Source organism: Chrysemys picta, chromosome 3, assembly GCF_011386835.1.
Source record: "Chrysemys picta bellii isolate R12L10 chromosome 3, ASM1138683v2, whole genome shotgun sequence".
Lineage (NCBI taxonomy): Eukaryota > Metazoa > Chordata > Testudines > Emydidae > Chrysemys > Chrysemys picta.
In genome coordinates, this window is record NC_088793.1 from 3,261,133 (window position 1) to 3,287,893 (window position 26,761).

Sequence of the window (26,761 nt, forward strand, 5' to 3'; positions counted from 1 at the left end):
GCCTCCTGATCCCCCCTGACTCCATTTTCCCTGGGGGAGCCCATTCTCGGTACAGGAACCCCTTCTCCCACAGGAACCTTTTCCGGCCACCTCGTCCCATGGTCTGTACCGCATTGAGGTCGGCCAGGTCCCTTATCTTCCGCAAGGAGGGATCTCTCTGCAACTCGGCCTGGAACTCAGCAGCTGGGACAGGGATGGCCACCTGCTCTTTCTCGCCCGCTGGGCCTGAAGCTGCAGCCTCCCTGAGCCGTGTCCCTGGGCGTTCCCTCCCCACCAGGTTAGGGTCCTGCGCCTCAGGCAAGGCACCCCCCCCAAGGCCAGGGCGCAGTGCCCCTCGCCAGCTCTGACTGCGGGTCACAACCAGTGCCCTTTGGGGGTTGCTTGGCCAGTTCTCCAGGTCCCCCCCCATCAATACCTCAGTGGGCAAATACGGGTGTACCCCCACATCCTTGGGGCCCTCCTTGGCCCCCCACTTCAGGTGTACCCTTGCCACGCGCACTTTGACTGGTGTTCCGCCCACCCCCGTCAGGGTCAGGTAGGTGTTGGGCACCACCTGATCTGGGGCCACCACCTCGGGCCGGGCCAGCGTCACCTCTGCGCCCGTATCCCAGTATCCACTGACCTTCCTCCCATCCACCTCCAGGGGAACAAGGTACTCTCTCCGGAGGGACAGCCCCGCGCCTACCGTATAAACCAAAAACCCTGAATCGGGAGCATCCAGCCCCTTAGAGGAGCTAGCCTGGAACTCTCCTCCCTCCTTAGCAGGTGGTACTCTGCCAGCCCCCCTTCCCTGGGAATGCTGCCTCTCGCCCGGCTGGGTCTCTACCCAGTCAACCCTCTGTGGGTTCGGTCTGCTCAGTCTGTCCCTGAGCCTGGGGCACTGGGCCCGTATGTGGCCTTTTTGGCCACAGTGGTAGCAGCCCATGTCCCATGGGTCCCCCCGGGTGGGTCGGATGGTCCTGACGCCGGATGTTCCCCTCTGATGGGGTTTTTCTGTATTTTCCCACGGGGAGGTCCCATGGCGACTCTCTCTCTGCGTTGTGGTGGGACTGTTCCTTTGGGACTCCTCCCTTCTATCTCCTGACCGGCTCTTTACAAACTCATCGGCCAGCCGGCCTGCATGTCGCGGGTTCTCTGGCTTTCTGTCCACCAACCACAGCCTCAGGTCGGATGGGCACCGCTCATACAGTTGCTCCAGTACCAGCAGTTTGACCAGGTCCTCCTTCGTCTGGGCCCCATCAGCCCACTTGCTGGCGTATCCTTCCATGCGGACGGCTAGTTGCAGATATGAGATCTCAGGGGTTTTATCCTGACTCCGGAACCTTTCCCGGTACATCTCAGGAGTCAGCCCAAACTCTCGTAGCAGGGCCTTTTTGAATAGTTCGTAGTCCCCTTTCTCTGCCTCTTCCAGTTGGCGGTACAATGCCACGGCTTTGGGGTCCAGTAAGCGGGTAAGGACCCGGAGTCTGTCCGCGGGATCAACCCGGTGCAGCTCGCAGGCCGTCTCAAAGGCCTCCAGGAAGTCATCCATGTCCTCCCCCTCCTTGCGTGGGGCCAGGATGCACTTATCAAAGCTCCGTGCAGTCCTGGGTCCCCCCTCACTCACCGCAGCCGGGGGTTCGCTGCCCCTCAGTCTCGCCAGTTCCAGTTCATGCTGACGCTGTCTCTCATTCTCCTGTCTCTGTCTCTCTTTCTCCTCCCGTTCATGCTGACGCTGTCTCTGTTGTTCACGATCCTCCAGCTCTCTCAGTTTTAGCTCTTTCTCCCATTCCAGCCAATTCCGCTCCACGGATGCCGAACGTCGCCGGGAGGATCCTCTGCTGGCCGGCGAGCTTCGCCGGGAGGGTCCCCTGCTGGCCGGGGGGGTCACGGCGCCTTCGGTATTTGCTGGGCTCCTCCCCACCCTTCCCCTAGGCATAGGAAGGAGGGGTCTCGGGAAGCCCTCAGCAGCCGGCTGACCACTCCCAGCTGGGACAGACACTGGTGCCTGCGCTGCATTTGCCAGGCTGATTCCCTGAGACACAGGGAGCAGTTCATTCGCGCGATCTTCCGCCTCCAGCCGGGCAATGAGCTGTTCTTTGGTGAGCCTCCCAATGCGCAGCCCCATCTGCTTGCACAGCTCCACCAGGTCGCTCTTAAGCCGCTTGGCATACATCTTCCTGCTGGCCACTCACCGGCCTGTGTGCTCACAGCTCCCCACAGTTCCCAGGGGGCCCCCTAGTGTGCCAGCCCTTCTCGAGGTCACCACCTCTCTGCCAGGGTCGAGCTGCAGACTCCTCCGCCCCTGGGACCACTCGCTGCGATCCCCCCGGGGGACCCTGTTACTGCAAAAGTCCTTCTCGCTGGTCACACACTCCCAGGGGTAATAACCGTCTCTCTCTCACTCTTCAGCACGCCTGGTCCCCGTCAATCCCCCTTCGTTTTACTGCTCCCCAGTCACTTACTGCAGGAAGCGCCGTCCACGGGGTGCAGTAGATCCCACCGCTGCCACCAGTTGTCACGGAGTATTGGGGAACTCAGGGCCCTGCACCCCCGGCTTCCTGCGATTCACCATGACTCTCAGCCAGCTAGTAAAGCAGAAGGTTTATTTGGATGACAGGAATACAGTCCAAGACAGGTCTTGCAGGCACAGACAACAGGGACCCCCTCAGTTAGGTCCATCTTGGGGTCCCAGGGCACCCCAGCCCAGCCCCCCTTGGGAGGTCAGAGCCATCTCTCCTCCCAGCCATCTCTCCAGCCTGCTTCCAACACACTGCCTTCAGCGACCCCTCCCACAGCCTTTGTTCAGTTTCCCGGGCCAAGGTGTCACCTGGCCTCCAACCCCTTCCTGGGTTCTCATGTTACACACTCAAGTATGCGCCCTCGGGCAGTCTCCCATCCCCCAATGCAGACTATCCCAGCCACACTCCCCTGTCAGCATTCACAGACCACAGTGAGAACAGGCCCAGTTCGTCACAGGGGGGCAGCCAACATTTTTTTTGCTTGGGGCGGCAAAAAACCTAGAGCCGGCCCTGTCTGTGGGCGCAGGGCCATGGCGGCTCCCAGCACCACATGCCCCCTGCATGGCTCCCTGGGCGGCTCCCCCGCCCAGGGATTGTTGTGCTCTGCTGGCGGGCGCAGGGGCAGAGGTGAGCTGGGCTCTCACCTGTCCAGGGACCGGAGCCCTCGGCGTGAGCCGGGTGGGCAGGCGGGGGGCGGTGCGCAGTGGCTGGGGACGCCGGCACCAGTTCTGAGACCTGCGCTGTCCTTCTCAGACTCACTGCCCCGTCTACCTGGTCAACGTGTCCAGCGTGTCTGCCGGCGATGTTGTGGCTGCCGCTAAGATGCAAGGTAAGGCTGGGCGCTGCCCCTCCCCAGCTTGGCTCTGAGCTTGGCCCGGGCAACTCCGGTCAGCAGCCGCGGCCTGGCGTCGGGCCCTCTTTCCGGGGGAGCCCGGCCGACCACACGGGCTGGGAAGGTCATTGTCTTAATAGAAGTGTCCACAGGGGTGAGCCGCAGCCGGGCGCCCACAGCGTCCTCTGTCCATGGGCCGGGGGGGCCCTTAGCTGAGCGGGGGAGTGTAAGTCTGCCCCTGGGCAGTGGTGCCCCTCACCCCCGCCCCTGATGTTCCCTGTGGGGCCGAGGCTGCTGCCCCCGCAGCCCCTGCCGCTCAGCTCCCTTGGCAGCAAGCGCCTTAGAGCCCAGCAGCTGCTGGGACCCTGTTGGGCTCCGGGCCCTGGGGAAGGCAGCAGGGGCTGACCTGAGCAGCCGGGCCAGCGGGGGCGGAGAGAGCAGCTCCCAGAACGTCTGTGAGTCTCTAGCAGCCGCCCGGCCTCGCCCCTGCGGCCCTCAGCCCCTCGACCCAGCCACACCTCCCCACGCAGCCCCCGCCCGGCCTCGCCCCTACGGCCCCTCGACCCAGCCACACCTCCCCACGCGGCCCCTGCCCGGCCTCGCCCCTATGGCCCCCCGACCCAGCCACACCTCCCCACGCAGCCCCCGCCCGGCCTCGCCCCTACGGCCCCTCGATCCAGCCACACCTCCCCACGCGGTCCCCGCCCGGCCTCGCCCCTATGGCCCCCGGCCCCTCGCCCCATCCACACCTCCCCACGCGGTCCCTGCCCGGCCTCGCCCCTCAATACAACCCCACCTCTCCACACAGCTCCCAACACGATCCCCAGCAACACTGCAGCCCCCCAGCCCCACCTCCCCACATGGCTCCCAACACACACCCAAGGGGACTGGCCAAGTCCCAGCCACTTTGCTGCCCTGCAATGATGGCCCATGGGCCAGGCAGTGGCTCTGTGGGCCTGAGAGCCCTGGGGTCTAGTAGCTGCAGCACAGGCCTGGGGGTGAGGGCCCCAAGTCCTAGCCCCTACCTAGCTCTGCTGATGTGTGACCCAGGCGAGTCCCTCCCTGTTTCTCTGCCTCAGTTTCCCCTATACCATCTGTGTAACACTGTGCCCAGGCGGCTGGTGCCAGCCCATCAGACGGCTCTGCAGACCGTCTCTTACTTGGGGCGGGGATCCGCGTGCTGCCTCGCCATGAGGCTGGCAGGGTGGTGGGAGGAACACTCCTGCCCCCAGGCGATCCACGCGCTGCCCTTGGCTGCACCTCAGCGGCACAGCCCGTCCCCCCGACCCCCATGTCCCCTCTCTCTTTGCAGGGAAAGTGGTGTATGCAGAGACCACCACGGCGCACGCCACGCTGACAGGCCTGCACTATTATCACCAGGACTGGTCCCACGCCGCCGCCTACGTCACTGTGCCGCCCCTGCGGCTGGACACCAACACCTCCACCTACCTCATGAGCCTGCTAGCCAAGTGAGGGCCGCCGGGCACTGCTAGGGGAGGGGCTAATCCTGCGGGTCTGGCGCTGCCTGACCCATGGGTCCTGTTAGAGCCCCAGGCAGGGCACTCTCTGCTCCACTGCCGGGCACTAGAGAGGTCCCAGCCATGGGCGCTGGTCTGTAATCAATGTACCAGGGCCCTCAGGGTGAGCAGCACCACGGCCGCCGGGCCGGTAACCCCTGCTCCCCTCTCTCCTGGCAGCGACACCCTGAATGTCGTGGCTTCCGACCACCGGCCCTTCACCAGCAAGCAGAAAGCCATGGGCAAGGAGGACTTCACCAAGATCCCGCACGGCGTGAGCGGCGTGCAAGACCGCATGAGCGTCATCTGGGAGCGGGGTGTGGTATGTGGCACCGCCCCGGGCGCGGCACAGCTGCACGGCCATGGGTCGGGCATGAGGAGCCTAGCACACGCTGGGCCGGGATCCAGGACTTGGCCACCTCCGGTGCTGTGGGGAGCCGTGCTAGTGGGTGGCACTCTCAGGACTGCCGTGCCCTGCTAGCGGAGACGGACCACTGAGGCATATAGCCTGGGGCCCGATCCTGACAAGTGCCCATCCTCCCTGTGCACCGGGGTGGAGTACCGCTACTCGCTGCCCCCCAGAGGGGGCTGCATTCCCGTGGGGTGTGACCTGGCTCTCTGGGGCTCTGGTAACATAGGGGGTGGGCGTTCAGTCTGCATCTGGGTCCTGCCCACCCCACGAGGCAGCCCCTGGCTGGTGCTGGATCCCCGGCTCAGCCCTGTGGCATGGGGCTAGGGGGAGCTAGGAGTGACCTGGGGCAATTGCAGCTTCCTCTCCCAGCCGCTGTCGTGATGGGGCAGGTCGCACCACTCGGGGGAGGAGAGATGGGGGGACCCTGCCCCCTCTGACAGCAGTGCCCACACCCCTGGGCTGCCCAGCCCTCCCGGAGGGGCCATAGCAGAACACCCCCTGCCGCACCGTCTCAGCCCCCTGCTGTGTTTGCAGGTAGGGGGGAAGATGGACGAGAACCGCTTTGTAGCCGTGACGAGCTCGAACGCGGCCAAGATCCTCAACCTGTACCCACGGAAGGGCCGCATCATCCCCGGGGCTGACGCAGACATTGTGGTGTGGGACCCTGAAGCCACCAGGTAGGAATGGGGCCAAGGGGGAGGGGCAGAGGCAGAGCGTCTTTTCCTGGTGCCGGTTGGTGCCCGACGGACCCAGGACAGACGCTGGTCGGGGGGGGGGGGGGCAGCGAGCCGCGTCCCGGTGCCGGTCGGTGCCCGACGGACCCAGGACAGACGCTGGTCGGGGGGGGGCAGCGAGCCGCGTCCCGGTGCCGGTCGGTGCCCGATGGACCCAGGACAGATGCTGGTCGGGGGGTGGGGTGGGGTGGCAGCGAGTCGTATCCCGGTTGGTGCCCGACGGGCCCAGGACAGACGCTGGTGGCGGGGGGAGGGGGGGAGCGATCCTTGTCCCGGTGCCGGTTGGTGCTGCTCATTGCCCTGGGGGGTCCTGGCTGCGCCGCGCCTGGGCCCTTGCAGGGGCGCTGCTGGCTCTTAGCACAGGGCTGCCCCAGTGCAGTGAGCCACCTCCTCTCTGGGCCGGGCTGTAACCAGCTGCTCTCACTGTGTCACCCGCAGGACCATCTCTGCCAGCACCCAGGTGCAGGGCGGAGACATCAGCCTGTATGAGAACATGCGCTGCCACGGGGTGCCGCTGGTCACCATCAGCCGCGGGCGCGTGGTCTACGAGAACGGCGTCTTCATGTGCGCTGAGGGCACCGGCAAGTTCTGCCCGCTCCGCTCCTTCCCCGACTCCGTCTACAAGAAGCTTGTCCAGCGGGAGAAGGTAGGAGGGGGGGGCTGGGTGTCCCGTGCTCTGCGGTGCTGTGCATGGCTTCAGGGTCACCCGCACGCCTGGCCGCCCCTGCACGTCCCCACACGGCCGGAGCGGGGCCAGGATCATGGTGCAGGGCAAGGTGGCGCGGTGCCTGAGCCCGGGATCCCGCCGCTGGGCCACCTCGGCAGCAAGATGGGCCAGTTGGTTGTGTAGGAAGCCGTTGGCCACTCCCCACTCTTCTCAACTGCAGGGGGCCGCGTGTGGCAGCGTGGGTGGGCGCTGCGCAGGGGCCCCGCTGGCAGGAGACAGCCCACGCTGGGCAGGGCAGCCTCGGGTGGGTTTCCTCTGCCTACAGGCTCAGCCACATCTGTGGGGCCCAGCCTCTGGGAGGAGACAATCCAGGAGCGGACCCCCGACTCCCTCCCTTCCTCCTCCTATCGCAGGGTATCCCACGAGGCAAAGAGCCTGCAGGTGGGCGGAGGGCAAAGGGTTCTACCCACGGTGCCCTGCGGCTGTGCACAGGGGCAGCCGGCTGGTGTGATTCCCCCACCGGCAACACTGCATCTCTCGCGCTGGTTGAGAGCAGCCTTTGCCTGGCGAGCCTGAGCACCAGGCCAGGCCGTCTCCCGCCGTGTAGCACCTCGGCAGAGGGCTGAGCCGGAGGCTCTGCCCCAGCAGGGTGGGGAACAGGAAGGAGCCCGGCGGCTGGTCCCCTCCTGCACTCTACTCACTGGCGGTGGCAAAAGGGGCTGCGCTCCCAGGAGAGGAGAGCACTCCTGTCCTCTGCAGCCCGCTGGGGTGAGCAGTGACATACCACCTACGTTGGCATTGGTATCATTAGGGTTCAGAGTCAACGCCCAGTCGCCCTGCTGCGGAGTGATTGTCTGACTCCACTGCCCGCACTGCTGGGCTTTGCGGCTGCTCTGCAGCCACCGGAGTGGTGGGAGCGGCTGGGCCGGAGAACGTGATGCAGCTGGCACTGAGGAGCGCCTGCCCCCCGCTGCCGTGAGCTGGCTCCATGTGATGCCCGCAGAGGAGGCCGGTGCGTGAGCTGGGGCAAGGCCGGCAGAGAGGCAGGCTTTGTACGGCTGCTGGGCACAGCCCTGGGGTGGCTGGGGAAGTCACGCAGCGACCTGGACATGTCTCTCTGCCGACTCTGTACTGGGGGGAGCTGGGACTGGTGAGGGGGAAGAGAAGGTGGGAGCAGATGGGGGCATGCTGGGGATTTGGGGGGAGAGTTGTTGCCCCGGGGGGTCACGGGTTTGAGGGGAGGGGCATTGGCCGAGGAAATGGGGTTGAGGGGAGGGGCGTTGGCCGAGGGGAGGGGCGTTGGCCGAGGGGCCGAGGGGAGGGGCATTGGCTGAGGGGAGGGGCATTGGCCGAAGAAAGGGGGTTGAGGGGAGGGGCGTTGGCCGAGGGGAGGGTGTCAAGGGGAGGGCAAGGAGGGTGTTGAATGGAGCCTGGGCCGGAGGAGCGTGTGGCTCACATCATGGCACTCAGGGGGAGCAATGAGAGAGGACTGGGGCCAAGCCGAGGGACCAGCCCCGGGATCTGGGAAGGAGGCGGGGGAAGCGCTGAGGGCCGTGCCGCCTGGGGGTCTTGGCTCCCTCCTGGGTAGTGGGGGGCTGTCCTTACGCCTCTCTGGAGAAGGGGAACTCGGACCCGTCGTGCGCCTGTCTCCCCTCCTGAGTCCGAGGAGTGGGGGGATCATGCTGTGTCGGCAGGGTGCTGGGTGTGGTTCTCTTGGGCCGAGTGCTGGCCCGTGGGTGGGTGTGCAGTGAGGGACAGGGCTGCTCCGCAGGGGTCCACACGAAGTCTGGCTGGGACCCAGGCTCTGTGTTCAAGGTCCAGGAGCTCACAACTCTGGGGAGCCCTGGATCCTGCCGGCTCAGCCTGCTCTGACTCCGAGTGGGGAGGGATGGGAAAGGGGAAGGCTCCTTCCCATCAAAGCGTCTGAGTCCAGGGCCCCCTGCTTGGCTAGGAAAGCCCCGGGCTCCTGGAGCTGCTTCCCCACCAGTGGCCAGGGATTCATTCACCCAGAACGATCCCAGTCACCGGCCCTGGCCGAGTTCAGACATTCATAGATCCCCAGGCCAGCGGGAATCAGATCAGCTAGTCTGAGACCTGCCCTAAATAATTCCCAGAACAGACCTGTTAGAAAAACGTGAGTGATGGAGAATCTCTTGGGGAATTGTGGGCACCAGGACCCAGGACTCCAGCAGTGGTCGCACCACTTCCACACAGAGTAAAATAACCTCTCAACTCCTCCTCGGGAGCCCTGCTTATGTATTAGCCCTTTTGGCCACAGCATCACACTGGGAGCTCAAGTTCAGCTGATAGTCCAGGCCACCCCTCAAAATTGTTTTCAGAGTCTGTGCCTTCCAGGGGAAAGCCCCCCAGCCTGGAAATCTGGCCTGCATTCTTTGTTCCTACATGTAACCCTATTAAAACACACATGTCGCTTGCCCTCAATTTACCAAGCGATCCACATCAGTGTAGGGTGCCCAGATGTCCCGATTTTATAGGGACAGTCCCGATTTTGGGGGCTTTTTCTTATGTAGGTGTGACGGTGCTGCCCATGGGAGCCAGCTGAGGTCACTCAAACAGAACGGGGCAGACAAACCCCAAACGCTGGTGGATATTCCAATACTTAGATTTGCCAAGCCAGCAGAAAACAGCTTCTATAGGACCTCACTGGTTACTCAGAAGTCCAAACAACCCAGTTCCCTTAAAGTGCCCGGCCTCAGGCTTCCGTCCAGACACACCTGTCAGATATAATGATGATTACTGAGAATCTTATCTCATCATATAAAAGAAAAGGTTCTTCCAACCCCAAAGGGTCAGCCACACACCCAGGTTCAATTACAACTTAGATCTTACCCAAAATACACGCTAATAGCCAATTCTTATTAACTAAGGTAAAATTTATTAAAAAAGAAAAGAGAGAGAGTTGGTTAAAAGATCAATCTACAGACAGACTTTAATTCAATTCTTGAGGTTCAGATACATAGCAGAGATCAGTTTGTAGTTGCCAAAAGTCCTTTTAGAAATAGTCCATAGGTTATAGTCCAATGTCCATATTCAGGGTGATTCCAGTCAGTGACTGGGGATCTCAATCCTTGTGGCTTAAGGTTTCCCCCTCTTGAAACCCAAAGCAGATCTGAGATGCAGCAGCATCGTGTCCCAGGGTTTTTATACATTTCCTGCAGCCTTTTGGCCTGAAAAAACAATAGGCTCAACTCTCCTTCTCCCAAACATCCTGGCAATTAGCACAGGGTAATTTATCCATTAAACAGTTCAGATACAGGTTACCACGACCTTCAAAGAGACATAGAGACAATAATACTATTTCACTCAAGTGTCATCACAAATGTTAATATTCCTTTTTTGATCTTTGAATCAAAGCTATAGTAATAGACAAGACTTGTTTGCTTACATCACAAGACCTGAGCAAACAGCTCCCCTTCTACCTCTAACAATGCAGACTTGCATTTCAAAGCTCTATTCATTTACACATCTTCCTAACCAGTCTCTAAAGTTCAGCCATGGGTCAGGTCAGTCAGTGAGGTAATTAACTCTTTCTGGCTCTGTCATCTTTCAATGAGATATTATATCACACTCATAACGTAACAATAGGCACCTATTATCCCTGACCCCCTGTCCCAATTTTTTACACTTGCTATCTGGTCACCCTACATCAGTGTGAGTCAATGACCTGTCTTCTTCATTATTTACCACTCCCCCAACATTTGTGTCATCTGCAAGCTTTATCAGTTGTGATTTTGTTTTCTTCCAGGTCGTCAATACAAATGTTAAATAACGTAGGGCTGAGAGCTGATCCCTGCAGGACCCCACTAGAAACACCCCGTTCGATGATGACTCCCCATTTACAATTACACGTTGAGATCTATCAGTTAGCCAGCTTTGAATCCATTTATGGTGGGCCAGGTTTACTTTATAACATTCTAGTATTTTAATCGCAATGTCATGCAGTACCATGTCAAATGCCTTAGAGAAATCTGAGCATATTATATCAACACTGTTACCTTGAGCAACCGGACTTGAAATCTCATCAAAAATATATCAAGTTAGTTTGACAGGATCCATTTTCCTTAAACCCATGTGTGACAAAGTGGGAATTTTCTGTAGTATTTTTGAAAGTCCTGCGTGTGCCTCGGTTTCTTCTATATTTTGCATGGATACCAGGCCGGAGGGAGGGCGAAAGGACAAAGTTTGTTCTCAGGATAAGCTGAGAGAGAGAGAGAGGTGGGTGTATGTTGCTGTGACTGGGGTCCCGGGGGGCCACACTGGAGTTACTCAATTAGAGTGAACTGCAAAGAACGGGGCAGACAATCCCCAAAGCTGGTGGATATTCCAGTACTTAGATTTACCAAACCAGCCCCAAACAGCTTCTGTAATACCTCACTGGTTACCCAGAAGCACCCAGCCTTAGGCCTCCGCCCAGACACCCAAGTCAAATACGATGAGGGTTACTGAAAATCTTATTCCTCATATAGGGAAGTTCTACCAATCCCAAAGGATCGGACACATTACCACCCAAGTTAATGAATATTCCAGATCTTACCCAACTACATGCTTACAGCCAATTCTGATTAACTAAACTAACATTTATTTTAAAAGAAGAGAGACGGTATTGGTTAAAAAATCAGTATACATACAGACAGGAGTACAGTTCTGAGATCAGATTCATAGTAGAGATAGTGAGCTTTGTAGTTGCAAAGAGTTATTTCAGAATTGGTCCATAAATTATAGTCCAGTCTCCATATTCAGGGTGATCCAGATTAGGACTGGAGATCTCAGTCTTATGGCTTAAGCTTCCCCTGCTTGAAGCATCAAGCAGATCTGAGATAAAAAGGATCAGGACCCCAGCCATTCTTATACCGTTCCAGGTCTTCTTTGACAGCTCGGAGTCCTTAGGCAAACAGTAGACAATTATGGAGACTCCTAATGGACCTATTTCCTAAGCATCACCGGTAATTAGCTGTAACGATGCTGCCTCTGGCGGGACAAAACTGAGAGTATCAATTCAGGACAAATTGCTTAGAGCAGGGTGTGACGAAGTGGGAATGTTCTTAATGCTTTCTCTGAATACTGTGTGAGTGCCTCAGTTTCCCCTATGCAGTTCTTAAGTATCTAGGTGGCGGGATCAGGGTGTGATTGTTGCAGAGCCCTAGAGGGCAGGTGTGAGGCCGTCTGCACAGACAATGGCTGACACCCTATCTCCTGACAACTGATGGCCTGGGCCCCTCCCCTGCAAGAGCCATCTGAAGGTGTTGTAGAACAAAGAGATCAGGTGGCCTCCTGGCCGGGGAAAGAAACAAAGGCCAGAGGAAGGGCTGAAAAGTTTCAGTTTGGAGCTGGCTGGGGAAATGGAGGGGGCCCAGACAGGGCTCTGGCCTCCCTTCCCCCAAGATGGACCTGACTTAGGGGTCCTGTTCTCTGTACCTACAAGCTCAGTTTTGGACTGTGTTCCTGTCGTCTAATAAACCTTAGGTTTTACTGGCTGGCTGAGGGTCACGTCTGACTGCGGAGTTGGGGGGCAAGGCCCTCTGGCTTCCCCAGGAGCCCTCCTGGGCGGACTCGCTGCGGGAAGCGCACGGCGAGGAAGGGGATGCTGAATGCTCCGAGGTCAGACCCAGGAGGTGAAGCCGTGTGAGCTCCTTGCCCTGGAGACAGTCTGCTCACAGAGAGGGGCTCCCCCAGAGTCCAGACTGGCTTCGTAGGGAGCAGTTCCAGAGCATCGCCCGGTGCCTCCGTGACCCAGGGCAGTTACAGCCCAAGGTTGGGCTTCCTTTACCATTAAGGCACCAAACCAGCCAAAAAGAGAGGACTTCGGTCTCACCCCACTGGCTAACCATAAGTCATACAAACAATTCCCTTAGACACTCCAGTTTCCCAGTATCACCACCAGTGCCACTCGTTATGGGGACAAATGGTTATGAAAACCAATACCTCAGTAAAAGATAAAGGTTCTCCTGATCCCAAAGGACCAAGCCCCAGACCCAGGTCAATATACAAATCCGATCTTACCCACAAATCACGCTGTTGCCAATCCTTTAGAATCTAAAATCTAAAGGTTTATTCAAAAAAAGAAAGAATTATAGATGAGAGCAAGAATTGGTTAAATGTAATCAATTACATACAGTAATGGCAAAGTTCTTGGTTCAGGCTTGCAGCAGTGATAGAATAAACTGCAGGTTCAAATCAAGTCTCTGGAACATCCACAGCTGGGATGGGTCATTCAGTCCTTTGTTCAGAGCTTCAGTTTGTAGCACAGAACAGAAGAACATAGCAAGGTTCCTCCAGAAGTAAGAAGCAGGATTGAAGACAAAATAGAGGAGTTTCCAGGGCCTTTTATATTATTTTTCTTGGGGGTGGGAAACCCCTTTGTTCTCCTGTGCAAAATCACAGCAACAAGATGGAGTTTGTAGCCACATGGGCAAGTCACATGTCCATGCATGACTCAGTTCTTTTACAGCAGGGGTTCTCAAACTGGGGGTCAGGACCCCTCATGTGGTCGCAAGGTCATTACATGGGGGGTCGTGAGCTGTTAACCTCCAGCCCACACCCCGCTTGCCTCCAGCATTTATAATGGTGTTAAATGTATTTAAAGGGTGTTTAATTTATTTGGGGGGGTCACACTCAGAGGCTTGCAATGTGAAAGACGTTGCCAGTAAAAAAGTTTGAGACCCACTGTTTTACAGGGAGATCAGCCATTGCTCACATGCTACCTTGAGCGTCCCAGGAAGACTTTTCATGTGGACTGGAGTCTCTCAAGGTCCATTGTTAGTTAACTGTTTCTTGATTGGGCACTTAACTTGCAAATTCCTTTCTCAAGAAGCTGCCCAAATTCTTCACTAATGCTACACATTGAGATACAAATACATAGGCAATATTCATAACTTCAACTTCAAAAATGATACACATGTACAGACAGCATAATCATAACCAGCAAATCATAACCTTTTTATAGACACTTCACTTGACAACCTTTGTACAATATTTGCTGCAAATATATAACAGGTTTCAGAGCGTTAGCCGTGTTAGTCTGTATCTGCAAAATACAACAAAAGAGGAATTCCACCAAGATTTCAACAATTTCGACCCCACCATCAACCTCAGCCTGGACCAGTCCACAGAAGAGATTCACTTCCTAGACACTACAGTGCTAATAAGCGATGGTCACATAAACACCACCCTATACTTACCTACATGCCTCCAGCTTTTATCCAGACCACATCACATGATCCATTGTCTACAGCCAAGCTCTAAGATACAACCGCATTTGCTCCAATCCCTCAGACAGAGACAAACACCTACAGGATCTCTATCAAGCATTCTTAAAACTACAATACCCACCTGGTGAAGTGAAAAAACAGATTGACAGAGCCAGAAGGGTACCCCGAAGTCACCTACTACAAGACAGGCCCAACAAAGAAAGTAACAGAACGCTACTAGCCGTCACCTTCAGCCCCAACTAAAACCTCTCCAGCGCATCATCAAGGATCTACAACCTATCCTGAAGGACGATCCCTCGCTCTCACAGACCTTCGGGGACAGGCCAGTCCTCACTTACAGACAGCCCCCAAATCTGAAGCAAATACTCACCAGCAACCACACACCACACAACAAAAACATCAATCCAGGAATCAAACCCTGATGCCAACTCTGTCCACATATCTATTTAAGGGACAGCCTCATCGGACCTAACCACATCAGCCACACCATCAGGGGCTCGTTCATCTGCACATCTACTAATGTGATCTATGCCATCATGTGCCAGCAATGCCCCTCTGCCATGTACATTGGCCAAACTGGACAATCTCTACGTAAAAGAATTAATGGACACAAATCTGACATCAGGAATCATAACGTTCAATCAGAACACTTCAATCTCCCTGATCCCTCAATAACAGACCTGAAAGTGGCAAATCTTCAAAAACAGACTCCAATGTGAAACTGCAGAACTGGAATTAATTTGCAAACTGGACACCATCAGATTAGGCCTGAATAAAGACTGGGAGTGGTTGGGTCATTACAAAACCTAAACCCAATTTCCCCATGTGACAATGCGGTTCTGGCGGAACCCAACTGAGAGTGCCAACTCAGGACAAATTGCTAAAACAGGGCAGTTACAGCCCAAGGCTGGGGTTTTTTCCACCTCTAAGGCAAACCAAACCAGCCTGACTAGGAAGACTTCGGTCTCACCCCACTGGCTAACCGCAAGTCTCACAAGCAATCTCCTTAGACACTCCAGTTTCCCAGTATTCCCACCAGTGCCACTCGTTATGGGGACAAATGGTTATGAAAACCAATACCCCAGTAAAAGAAAAAGGTTCTCCTGATCCCAAAGGACCAAGCCCCAGACCCAGGTCAATATACAAATCAGATCTTACCCACAAATCACGCTGTTGCCAATCCTTTAGAATCTAAAATCTAAAGGTTTATTCATAAAAGGAAAAAGATAGAGATGAGAGTTAGAATTGGTTAAATGGAATCAATTACATACAGTAATGGCAAAGTTCTTGGTTCAGGCTTGCAGCAGCGATGAAATAAACTGCAGGTTCAAATCAAGTCTCTGGAATACATCCCCCGCTGGGATGGGTCCTCAGTCCTTTGTTCCGAGCTTCAGTGTAGCAAAGTCCCTCCAGAGGTAAGAAGCAGGATTGAAGACAAGATGGAGATGAGGCATCAGACTTATATAGTCTTTTCCAGGTGTAAGAACACCTCTTTGTTCTTACTGTGGAAAATTACAGCAAAATGGAGTCTGGAGTCACATGGGCCAGTCCCTGCATACTTTGCTGAGTTACAAGGCGTATCTGCCTTCTCTCAATGGGTCCATTGTATAGCTGATGGTCCTTAACGGGCCATCAAGCAGGCTAGGCAGAGCTAACACCAGTTTGTCTGGGATGTCACCCAGCAGCATAGCATAAGTTTGAAATACAGACAGTATAGAGCCAATATTCATAACTTCAACTACAAAAGTGATACACACATATAGACAGCATAATCATAACCAGTAAACCATAACCTTGTCTTAGACACCCCATTTGACCCCCTTTATACAAGATTTGCGTGCCACTACAGGACCTTGGTTGCAACAATGATCTATATGGTCCCAGATTATATCAATAACGTCACACCCCAATACTAATTTCCCCCTTACTGTTACTCACACTTTCTTGTCAACTGTCTGAAATGGACCACTCTCATTACCACTTCAGAAGTTATTTTTCCTCCCTTGGTATCCTGCTGTCAATTGAATTGTCTCGTTATACTGACCTCACACTTGGTAAGGCAAATCACATCTTTTCCTGTATTTTCCACTCCATGCATCTGATGGAGTGGGTTCTAGCCCACGAAAGCTTATGTCCAAATATATAACAGTGGTTGCAACAATGATCTATACGGTCACAGTTCATGTCAATAATGTCACATTAGCTATACGGATTAACATAAGGCAATGGCCCGTTAGGGTTAGATATTGTCCTTATCTCTGCTGGCTGTAGATCTATTATTGTGTCCCTTTGCTTCCCTTATGAATTTTCTACAATTCCTAGCTTCTGATTTATAGTTATTACTATTAACTTCCCCTTTCTTCCATTTGTTATTTATATATTTTTATAGCTGCCTTCACTTCTCTAAACCAGTTCAGTTTTTGAATCAGTATGGCCTTCTTCAATTATGCAGTTGTGGCTTTTGGGGCATCTAATGAATTGTTCCTGAACAATTCCCAATCTTCATTTGCATTTTTATGACTCAGTTCTTCCTCCCAGCTGATTTGGTTCATAACTGTTTTCAGCTTTTGTGAAATTGGCCCTGTTCAAGCACCAAGTGTGTGTATTACCGGTCTGGACTTTAAGACTGCTTGCACTTTATAAATGTGATCAAGTCATGATCACTTGTACCTAAAGGTACCACTAATTTTTAGCTCTGTGATCAGTTCCCCTCTGGCTGTTAGGACAAGGTCTAATACAGAATTCCCCTGTGTTGGCTGCAACACTTACTGAGTTAGAAAATTGTCCTCGGTACAGTTTAAATGTCCTAGGAATGTTGAGCACTGGCAGCATGAGACCTGCAGCGCGTCACTCAGGGTGAAGGCCCCTGTCATCACACAGCTTTTTTCCCCACGTGTTGCATAGGGAGGCCGTCGTCCAGTTCCTTAGCATGATTTGGTTAGAGCTGCCAGGTGCTCTGGCATGTGTGATCCCACAGGGCCCTCTCCACACGCCCTCCCTCAGTGGGACCCAGCAGGGAACTGCTTGCCCAGCGGCAGTTCTCTGCCCACTGTCAGGCCACATTGCGCTGCTCCCTAGCCTGGTGAGTCCCCACCGGGAGCGGTTCCAGGCCTCCACCCTTCATGCTTTCACTGGCATAACTGGTTGGAAAACCGTTCCCAGAGAGTAGTTATCAGTGGTTCACAGTCCTGCTGGAAGGCCATAACGAGCGGGGTCCCGCAGGGATCGGTTCTGGGTCCGGTTCTGTTCAATATCTTCATCATGATTTACAGAATGGCATACAGAGTACACTTATAAAGTTTGTGGATGATACCAAGCTGGGAGGGGTTGCAAGTGCTTTGGAGGGCAGGATTAAAATTCAAAATGATCTGGACAAACTGGAGAAATGGTCTGAGGTAACTAGGATGAAATTCAATAAGGACAAATGCAAAGTACTCCACTTAGGAAGGAACAATCAGTTGCACACATACAAAATGGGAAATGACTGCCTAGGAAGGAGTATTGCGGAAAGGGATCTGGGGGTCATAGTGGATCACAAGCTAAATATAGGTCAACAGTGCAACGCTGTTGCAGAAAAAGCAGACATAATTCTGGGATGTATTAGCAGGAATGTTGTAAGCAAGACACGAGAAGTAATTCTTCTGCTCTACTCCATTCTGATTAGGCCTTTGGGTGCCACATTTCAGGAAGGATGTGGACAAATTGGAGAAAGTCCAGAGAAGAGCAACAAAAATAATTGAAGGTCTAGAAAACATGCATTATCTATGAGGGAAGATTGAGAAAATTGGGTTTGTTTAATCTGGAGAAGAGAAGACTGAGAGGGGACGTGATAAGTTTTCAAGTACATAAAAGGTGGTTTCAAGGAGGAGGGAGAAAAATTGTTGTTCTTAACCTCTGGGGACAGGACAAGAAGCAATGGGCTTAAATTGCGGTAAGGGAGGTCTAGGTTGGACATTAGGAAAAAGTTCCTAACTGTCAGGGTGGTTAAGCATTGGAATAAATTGCCTCAGGAGGTGGTGGAATCTCCATCTGTGACGAACTGGGCCTGTTCTCACTGTGGTCTGTGAATGCTGACAGGGGCGTGTGGCTGGGATAGTCTGCATTGGAGGATGGGAGTCTGCCCGAGGGCGCATACCTGAGTGTGTAACATGAGAACCCAGGAAGGGGTTGAAGGCCAGGTGACTCCTGAGCCCGGGAAACTGAACAAAGGCTGTGGGAGGGGTCGCTGGAGGCAGAGTGCTGGAAGCGAGCTGGAGAGATGGCTGGGAGGCAGAGATGGCTCTGACCCCCCAAAGGGGGGTGGGCTGGGATGCCCTGGGACCCCAAGCTGGACTTAACTGAGGGGGTCCTGCTGTCTGTGCCTGCAAGACCTGTCTTGGACTGTATTCCTGTCATCCAAATAAACCTTCTGCTTTACTGGCTGGCTGAGAGTCATGGTGAATCGCAGGAAGCCGGGGGTGCAGGGCCCTGAGTCCCCCAATACTCCGTGACACCATCCTTGGGGATTTTTAAGAGCAGGTTGGACGAACACCTGTCAGGGATGGTCTAGACAATACTTAGTCCTGCCCTGAGTGCAGGGGACGGGACTAGATGGCCTCTCGAGGTCCCTCCAGTCCTATGATTCTATGGGAGGCCAGTCAGGAGCGATGACTGAGTGCAGGCCTCATGGGGGCACCCTGGCTGGGCGATCACTCAGAGGTCGGTGAGCAGCTCATTCCCCGTGGGCCCATCATGGCACAGGCGGGTCTGGGGGGGCGTGGAGGCGGCTGTGAAGGGAGCGAGCCTGGGGGGTCGCGGTCACTGATCTTGTCCTTTGCCCTGATGCTCTGCTCCAGCCCTGCTGTCCTTGCAGAGTGTCACTCCTGCTCCGTGTCTGCCCTCCCCTCTCCTCCCCCCACCCCGGGGTATTCCTCTTTGGCTGCCTCTCAGCAGCCCCCTTGTACCCGCCCTCCCAGTGAGGGCAGCCCCCCTGGATCCTTTCACCCCCCGATTGCTTCCCTAGCACCTCCCCCTCTCCTCTGGGGCCTGCACCCCCCTCAGCCCTCTCCCTCCAGCTCCCCTGCTGGGAGTGGGTCCAGGGGCTGGCTTCCCCCCTAGCCACTGTGGATCCAGGAGCTGCCAGCCGCAGCCCTAGGGATCTGCAACGTGGGGCTGGAAGGGACCTCGCGAGGGCACCATGTCCAGCCCCCCGCGCAGAGGCAGGGCTGGGTGAACCTGGACCAGCCCCGACAGGGGTTTGGCCAACATGGGATCCCACAGCCTCCCTCGGGAGCGGGTCCCCACCTTCACTCCCCAGCCGCTGGACAGGTCTTCCTAGGTGCTAACCTCAGTCTCCCTCCCATTGCTTCTCGTCCTACCTGCCGGGGACGTGGAGAACAAGTGATCCCCCCCCCCCATGTAGAACAGCCCTGAGCAGCTCTGCAGAGTGTTCTCAGGTCCCCCCTCAGCCCCTTCTCTCAACACCAAACAGGCCCCGGCTGTGTGACCCTGCCTCACAGGTCAGGTTTACTAAACCTTTCGTCGGTTCTGTTGCTCTCCTCTGAACTCTGAACTCCCCCCAGTTTGTCCACATCTCCGGGTGGCCGTCAGGAACAGACCCTGGGCTCCAGCTGAGACCCCCTCCCCAGGGCCGAGCACAGCAGAACCGTGACTTTGGACACTCCAGTTCATACGCCTGGGACAGAGTGGGACTGTTTTGATGGGTCCTGTGTGTGGCTCAGTTTCCCCACTGGGTGGCAAGGGAGCGGTTGCTCTCCGGGCAGGCTAAGAGACACAGCTGGGGGTGTCACCGAGCTGTCTGGGCCTGGTCCCCAGAGCAGTGCAGATTCGAGAAGACGACAGCAAATCCAATTGGCCAGACATCGAAACCGCCCCACCCTGGCCCCGAGGCACATGGATTTCCCCACTGCTCAGCAGGGAGGCCGGGCCATGGCCCCAGGTGGGGAACAGGGGCTGGGAGGTGTGAGGGGGGGATAAGAGCTGGGGGCTGGCAGGAGTCGGGGGCAGGGCTCTCACCTGGAGTCTGACCAAGGAATGAGACGGAGACAGACAGAGCTTGAACCACGGGGGTCACTGCAGCTGAACTGGGCGCCGACTGCCCGGGCTGGGCTGGGCTGTAACCGTCATTCTCTGGGCCGCCCGAGGGGCTGCCTGGGCCGTGTGCCAGGTGCCCAATAAACCCGCCTGGTTTGACAGCGCTGGGTGAGTGTCCCTGCAGACGCTGGGCGAGGGGCACTGATCCCTGAGGAGAGGACACGTCTCCCCCAGGGCATAGGTACGTTTCTTCTGCTCCCGCCGGTGGGTGCTCAACCCCCCTCTGCCCCGGCCAGCCCCGACTCCACCCCTGCCCCTATTCCAACCCCTTCCCCAAATCCCTGCCCCAGACCCACATCTTCCCCAGAGCGCGCCACGTTCTCGCTTCTCCTCCTCCCTCCAAGCACACCAAGCACACAGTTGTTTGGCAGCAGCAAGGCAGGAAGCGCTGGGAGGTAGGTGGAGGAGCGAGGATGCGGCGTGCTCAGGGGAGGAGGAGGAGGTGGGGCACAGGGGGGGAGCTTGGCTGCCGGTGGGTGCAGAGCAAGCACTAATTTTTCCCTGTGAGTGCTCCAGACCCAGAGCACCCACGGAGTCGGTGCCTATGCCCCAGGGTCTGTCCCAGCTGGACTTGCTGCCTGGAGCTCCCAGGATGGAGCAGGGGGGCTGGAGCCCACAGGTCCAGTCTAAAGAGGGGGTGAAGCCATGTGGCTTACCTTGAAAGAAGAGTGGGACCTGTAGGAGGTCTGGCCCACTGAAGGGCTCCTCCCAGAGACTGTTCCAAGGCTGGGCCGTAGCCCGACCCTGTGGATCTGTGACAACACCCCAGAATATTAGCCTTTTTTGCAAGTGCATCACATTGGTGACTCATATTCAATTTGTGATCCACTCTAACCCACCAGACCCATTTTAGCAGTACTGCCACCTCGCCAGTTATTCTCCACTGGAGTTGGGCATTGGATTTTTACCTCCGAACTCAAGTATGTTGCACTTGTCTGTATTGAATTACAACTTGTTGAATTCAGACCAATTCTCCAATTTGTCAAGGTCATTTTGAATTCTGATCCTGCCGCCAAAGTGCTCACCACCCCTCCCAGCTTGGTGTCAGCTGCAGATGTTATAAGCCTCCTCTCCACTCCGTTATCCAAATCCATGAAAATATTGAACAGTGCCGGACCCAGGACAGACCCTGGCAGGATCCCAGTAGATATGCCCTCCCAGTTGGACAGCGAACCATTGAAACTACTCCTTGAGTATGGTCTTTCAACCAGTTGTGCAGCCACCTTATGGTAGTTCCATCCAGACCACATTTCCCCAGTTTGCTTGTGGGAATGTGTCAAAAGCCTTACTAAATCAAGACATATCACGCCTACAGCTTCCCCCATCCACTAGGCTAATAACTGTGTCAGAGAAGGAAATTAGGTTGGTTTGGCAGGATTTGTTCTTGATAAATCCATGCTGGCTGTTCCTTATCACCTTCTTCTCCTCTAGGCGCTTACAAACTGATGGATGAATAATTTGTCCCAGTGTCTGTCCAGGTATTGAAGTGAGGCTGACTGGTCTGTATTTCCCTGGGTCCTCCTTGTTCCCCTTTTTAAAGACAGGTCCCTGTGTTTCCCCTTCTCCAGTTCTCTGGGACCTCACCCGTCTCCAGGAATTCTCAAAGATAATTGCTAACGGTCCCGAGATCGTTTCTGCCCGTTCCTTAGTACCCCAGCTTGAGTTTCATCAGGCCTTGCTCACTTGACTACATCTAACGTCTCTAACTAGTCTTTAGCTGTTCGCTCCCTATTTCAGCTTGTTTTCCTTCCTCTTTGGGGTTAGTATTGGTTGTGTTGAGGATCTGGTCACCATTAACCTTTTAGTGACGACGGAAGCAAAGTAGGCATGAACCACCTCAGCCTTTTGATGATGTCAGTTATTAACTCTCCTTCCTCTTGCTCTTAATGTATCTCGAGACCCTTTTCTTACTGCTTTTTGTGTCCCTTGCTAGGTGTAACTCGGGGCCTTCGCCCCTACACGCTGGTGCCGTTCTCTTGTACTTCTCCTCAGCAATTCGTCCCTCTTTCCACTTCCCTAGGATTCCCCACTCGCCTGCGGCAGCCTGTGGTTTCACCGTACTTGTGCCAGGGCAGTGGCATCCCCTTGGCAGCAGGGGGCGGAGTGGGGAGGGACCTGCCCAAGGCCACCCAGAGCCAGGGTTGGACCCCAGAGTTCTGGTTCCCAGCCCGCTGCTGTGGTCGCTGGCGCTTGCTGCTGTCTGCGCATGATCCTTGCATGGCACTAGGGGGCATCGCTTGCCTGCATGGGACTGGTCTTTAACGCCTGCGGTTACTTGCTTATGGGGGTGGGGGGAGGGGGTTGCACTGGAGAAACTGGGCAGGGGGTGGAATCTGCTTTGCATTGGTGCAGTGAGGCGGCGTGCCAGCAGGGGGCAGTGTGCTGCAGGCCTTAGGGGGACGCACTCCGCTCTCTCTTGGCCTGGGGTTTATCAAGCGCCCCAACTCTGTGCTCCCTTCAGGTGGGGGTCGTGTCCCCCCAGCTGCCCCCCGTGGCACCAGCTCACAGCTTGGGGCATCACTTGGCCTCTGCCTGCCGGGGGGCCTGCTCCTGGGGGAGACACAGCAGCCAGCCATGCCCGACAGTGCCCCTCGACCAGAGCATGACGCCAGCTGTCGTACCCAGGGTGCAGCTCTGCCAGACACAGCCAGGCCTGAGTGGGGAGGAAGGGGGGCTGCAATAGCAGAGACCCTGCCCCGCACTGCACCCCTTCCCCATACTGTTATCCCTACCCCCGCACTGCACCCCTTCCCCATGCTGTACCCCTGCACTGCCCTCTTCCCCATGCTGTACCCCCTACCCCCACACTGCAACCCTTCCCCATGCTGTACCCCCTGCCCCCGCACTGCCCTCTTCCACATGCTGTATCCCCGCACTGCCCTCTTCCCCATGCAGTACCCCCACACTGCACTCCTTCCCCATGCTCTACCTGCTACCCCCCGCACTGCACCCCTTCCCCATTCTGTACCCCCTATCCCCGCACTGCACCCCTTCCCGTTGCTGTACCCCCTACACTCGCACTGCCCTCTGCCCCATGCTGTACCCCCGCACTGCACCCCTTCCCCAGGCTGTACCCCCTACCCCCACACTGCCCTCTTCCCCATGCTGTACCCCCTACCCTCACACTGCCCTCTTCCCCGTGCAGTACCCCCACACTGCACCCCTTCCCCATGCAGTACCCCCGCACTGCACCCCTACCCCCATGCTTCACACCTTCCTCAAGCCGTATCCCCGCACTGCACCCCTATCCCATGCTGCACTCCCTGCCCCACACTGAACTGCTTCAGTGCTGTATCCCCACTCCTCTCTGCACCCCATCCCCATGCTGTACCCCCTGCCCCATGCTGCACCCCTTCCCCACACTGCACCCCTTCCTCATGCAGTCCCCCTTACCCTTTCCCCTGTACTGCACCCCTTCTCCATGCTGTACCCACACACTGCACCTCCTCCCTGTGCAGTCCCCCCTTCCCCTGCACCCCATTCTGTGCCCCCTTCCCCAACCCACACTGCACCCATTCCCCACATTGTATCCCCTACCCCACGCTGCACCCCCATCCCTATGCTGTCCCCCTACCCAACACTGCACCACCACCCCCAGGCTGTACCCTCCTCCCCCCTCCTCTAGCCCTTGTTGTCTCATAAGAACGTCCAGACTGGGTCAGATCAAAGGTCCATCTAGCCCAGTATCCGGTCTGCCAACAGTGGCCAGTGCCAGGGGCCCCAGAGGGAATGAACAGAACAGGGAATCGTCCAGTGATCCAGCCCCTGTCGCCCACTCCCAGCTCCTGGCAAACAGAGGCTAGGGACACCGTCCCTGCCCAGCCTGGCTAATAGGGCCTTTACTGGACTTTCAGGGCACCAGTGGATGATGCCTCTGGAAGTTCAGTGTCCCAGCTGGGGAAGCTGCAGTGATGGGGCTGGAGTGTCCTGAGAAACCCAGCCTCCTTCCCCCGCTTTCAGCTGAGTTCTCCCCCGAGCTGACCCCCAGGGCAGGGGCAGGGAGCAAACTCAGTCACAGCCCAGCCCCATATTGGGCAGGGATCCCATCTCCGCCCCGCTCCACGGCCGGGCCACAGATCGTCCAGGCTCCCCAGCCTGGTACCCCACCTCTCAAGGGCAGAATCAGTCCCCGTGGGGCAAGGCCCTCAGGCAGCCACTAGACTGCTGGCTGCTGTCCCCCAGGGCCAGACACAGCGGGTAGTCTAAGGTCCAATCTGGTGGTGCCAGGCCGGCCACGGGGATCGGGCAGCGTAGGGACAGGGCGGGGCCGGCCACGGGGATCGGGCAGCATAGGGACAGGGCGGGGCCGGCCACGGGGATCGGCCTGCATAGGGGTGGGGCTGGCCACGGGGCTCGGGCAGCTTAGGGACGGGGCAGGGACGGCCACAGGGATCGGCCTGCATAGGGGCGGGGCTGGCCATGGGGAACAGGCAGCGTAGGGGCGGGGCGGGGCCAGCCACAGGGATCGGGCAGCGTAGGGACGGTGCCAGGCTGGCCATAGGTTTGGGCAGTGTAGGGGCAGGCCACAGGGATCAGGCAGCGTAGGGACGGGGTGGGACTGGCCACAGGGATCGGGCAACATAGGGACAGGGCTGGCCACGGGGCTCGGGCAGCATAGGGACAGGGCGGGGCCGGCCACGGGGCTCGGGCAGCGTAGGGACAGGGCCGGGCCGGCCGTGGGGATCGGGCAGCGTAGGGACAGGGCGGGGCCAGCCATGGGGCTCAGGCAGCGTAGGGACAGGGCGGGGCCGGCTATGGGGCTCAGGCAGCGTAGGGACGCAGCAGGACAGGCCGTGCGGATCAGGTCCCGCCCAGGGAGCTCTGCTCTAACTGTGCGGCCGGCGCTCATGGGTGTTTCTTTTCTCCCTCCATTAGAGTTTAAAGCTTAGGGGCGTGGAGCGCACCCCCTACCTGGGGGACGTGGCTGTGGTGGTGCATGCTGGGAAAAAGGAGACGGGGACTCCACTTGCAGATACCCCCACCCGACCTGCCACTCGACACGGGGGCATGAGGGACCTTCACGAGTCCGGCTTCAGCCTATCCGGTAAGAGCGGGGCCGGAGCGTGTGCTAGCGCCCCCTGGAGGGGGGACCCCAGCGAGAGCCCTGCCCCCTGTCTGAGCGAGGGGGGCTGGCTGGCCCAGAGCAGAGCAGGGCAGGGCAGGGCAGGGCATGTGGGCCTCTTGTTCCAGGTCTGGCTGCCAGTCGCTGTGTCGACGTCACAGACAGGCGCCCGGCAGCGTTGGTTGGCCGTGCTCGCAGCCCTGGTGGGGGATCTCTCAGGCAGGGACACAGCGTGGGGGACATGTGCCAGCCCCTGCGTGGGCTGCCCCAGTCCAGGGTACTCCGGCAGGCTCTCCCCACCAGCCCCACCTCCCTGTTCTACCAGCCCACAAGTGGCATGTGGACGAGACGCTCCCTGCTGCCCCCTATGCTGAGCTCGCTGCCTAGCCGGACACAGCGCTGCCAGCGCCGTCCACACACTGCGAGCACTACAGCACCGCCATGCAGACGTTAGCCCTGCTGCGCAGATGGGGAAACGGAGGCAGCGTGTTGATTTGTACTGTGGGAGCGCCCATGGGTCCCAACCAGGACCTGTGGCCCCTCGCCCTGGGTGCTGCAGACATGCCCCTGCCCTGCAGAGCTTCTGGGCAGTGCCTGAGGTCAGCCCTCCTGGTCTAGGCAGAGCAGGGAGAAGCCAGGAGTCCTGGCTCCCAGCTCTCGTTCTGAGCCAGCCTGGCAGCGCTGCTGTTCCTGTGTGCCGTCCGTTCCATGCCCGGTTCCCGTGGCAGAGGCTGGCAGGCGTGGGTTGGCGGGAGTGTCCATGGGTGGTGTGGCTGAGTCTCAGCAAAGCGAGCGCTGGGCAATCAGTCAGGGACTTGGCCATTGTTTGGCGTAGCCTGGCAGGGATTTCCCTACACCCCCCCCAGCGGGGGTGTAACCCCCCCAGAATCTCCCCAACACCCCCCCAGTGGTCAACTAGTTACATGCAGTGATGTCAATTTTGTCATTGGTTGGAAATTTGAATTGAAATTGAAACATTAATACACATTTTAAAAGCAGATACAGTGTGTGATAAAATACTTGTACCTGGAACAGTATAATATTTACAAAGTCTAGCTTCCTCACACAGCTGTTGTTTTCCTGACAATGTCGGCACATTGGTTTCCGCAAGGTTGGCCAACCTTATCATTTCAAATGATGATTTGTAAGCAAGGTGAGACTGAGCTCTCCCCTGACAGCTAGTGGTGAGCCAGGGGAGGGGGGAAAGGCTTCAGGACCAGACTGTATTGACATGAACTCACCTACTCTGCCAAGGTATCCAGCAGACAGCTGTGCTGCCCATGTGATCAATTTTGGCTGGTGCTGGTTACAAATCACTTTAGTACTGAATGCAGGGGTCGTGAAATGTTGTTCTCCTCATTGTATGAGTAAAGGGCAGCAGAACTGTGCTTAGCCTGACTGAATGAAGGGGTCACCCTCAATGCTTAATTTTTGCCAGGGCTGAGCCCTGGCAGTTCATAGCCCCGGGCACCTCCAGGCTCGGCAGTTCACAGCCCCGGGCACCTCCAGGCTCGGCAGTTCACAGCCCCGGGCACCTCCAGGCTCGGCAGTTCACAGCCCCGGGCACCTCCAGGCTCGGCAGTTCACAGCCCCGGGCACCTCCAGGCACGGCAGTTCACAGCCCCGGGCACCTCCAGGCTCGGCAGTTCACAGCCCCGGGCACCTCCAGGCTCGGCAGTTCACAGCCCTGGACTTGCCACATCAGTTATGAAAG

At 57.0% G+C, this 26,761-nt stretch overlaps 1 protein-coding gene across 4 annotated transcripts in view; it reads left to right on the forward strand.

The window, feature by feature from the left end:
• DPYSL5 (dihydropyrimidinase like 5) overlaps positions 1-26,761 on the forward strand; it is a 123,984-nt gene that overhangs the window by 84,955 nt on the left and 12,268 nt on the right. For 3 of the 4 annotated variants that reach the window (XM_042861475.2, XM_042861476.2, XM_042861478.2), the window contains 6 exons: positions 3,255-3,330; positions 4,646-4,802; positions 5,031-5,172; positions 5,797-5,939; positions 6,435-6,642; positions 24,861-25,029. In XM_042861475.2, coding sequence (XP_042717409.2) covers positions 3,255-3,330; positions 4,646-4,802; positions 5,031-5,172; positions 5,797-5,939; positions 6,435-6,642; positions 24,861-25,029 — 895 coding nt within the window. The remainder of the gene's footprint in view (positions 1-3,254; positions 3,331-4,645; positions 4,803-5,030; positions 5,173-5,796; positions 5,940-6,434; positions 6,643-24,860; positions 25,030-26,761) is intronic. The other variant, XM_042861477.2, reaches the window with a different exon arrangement.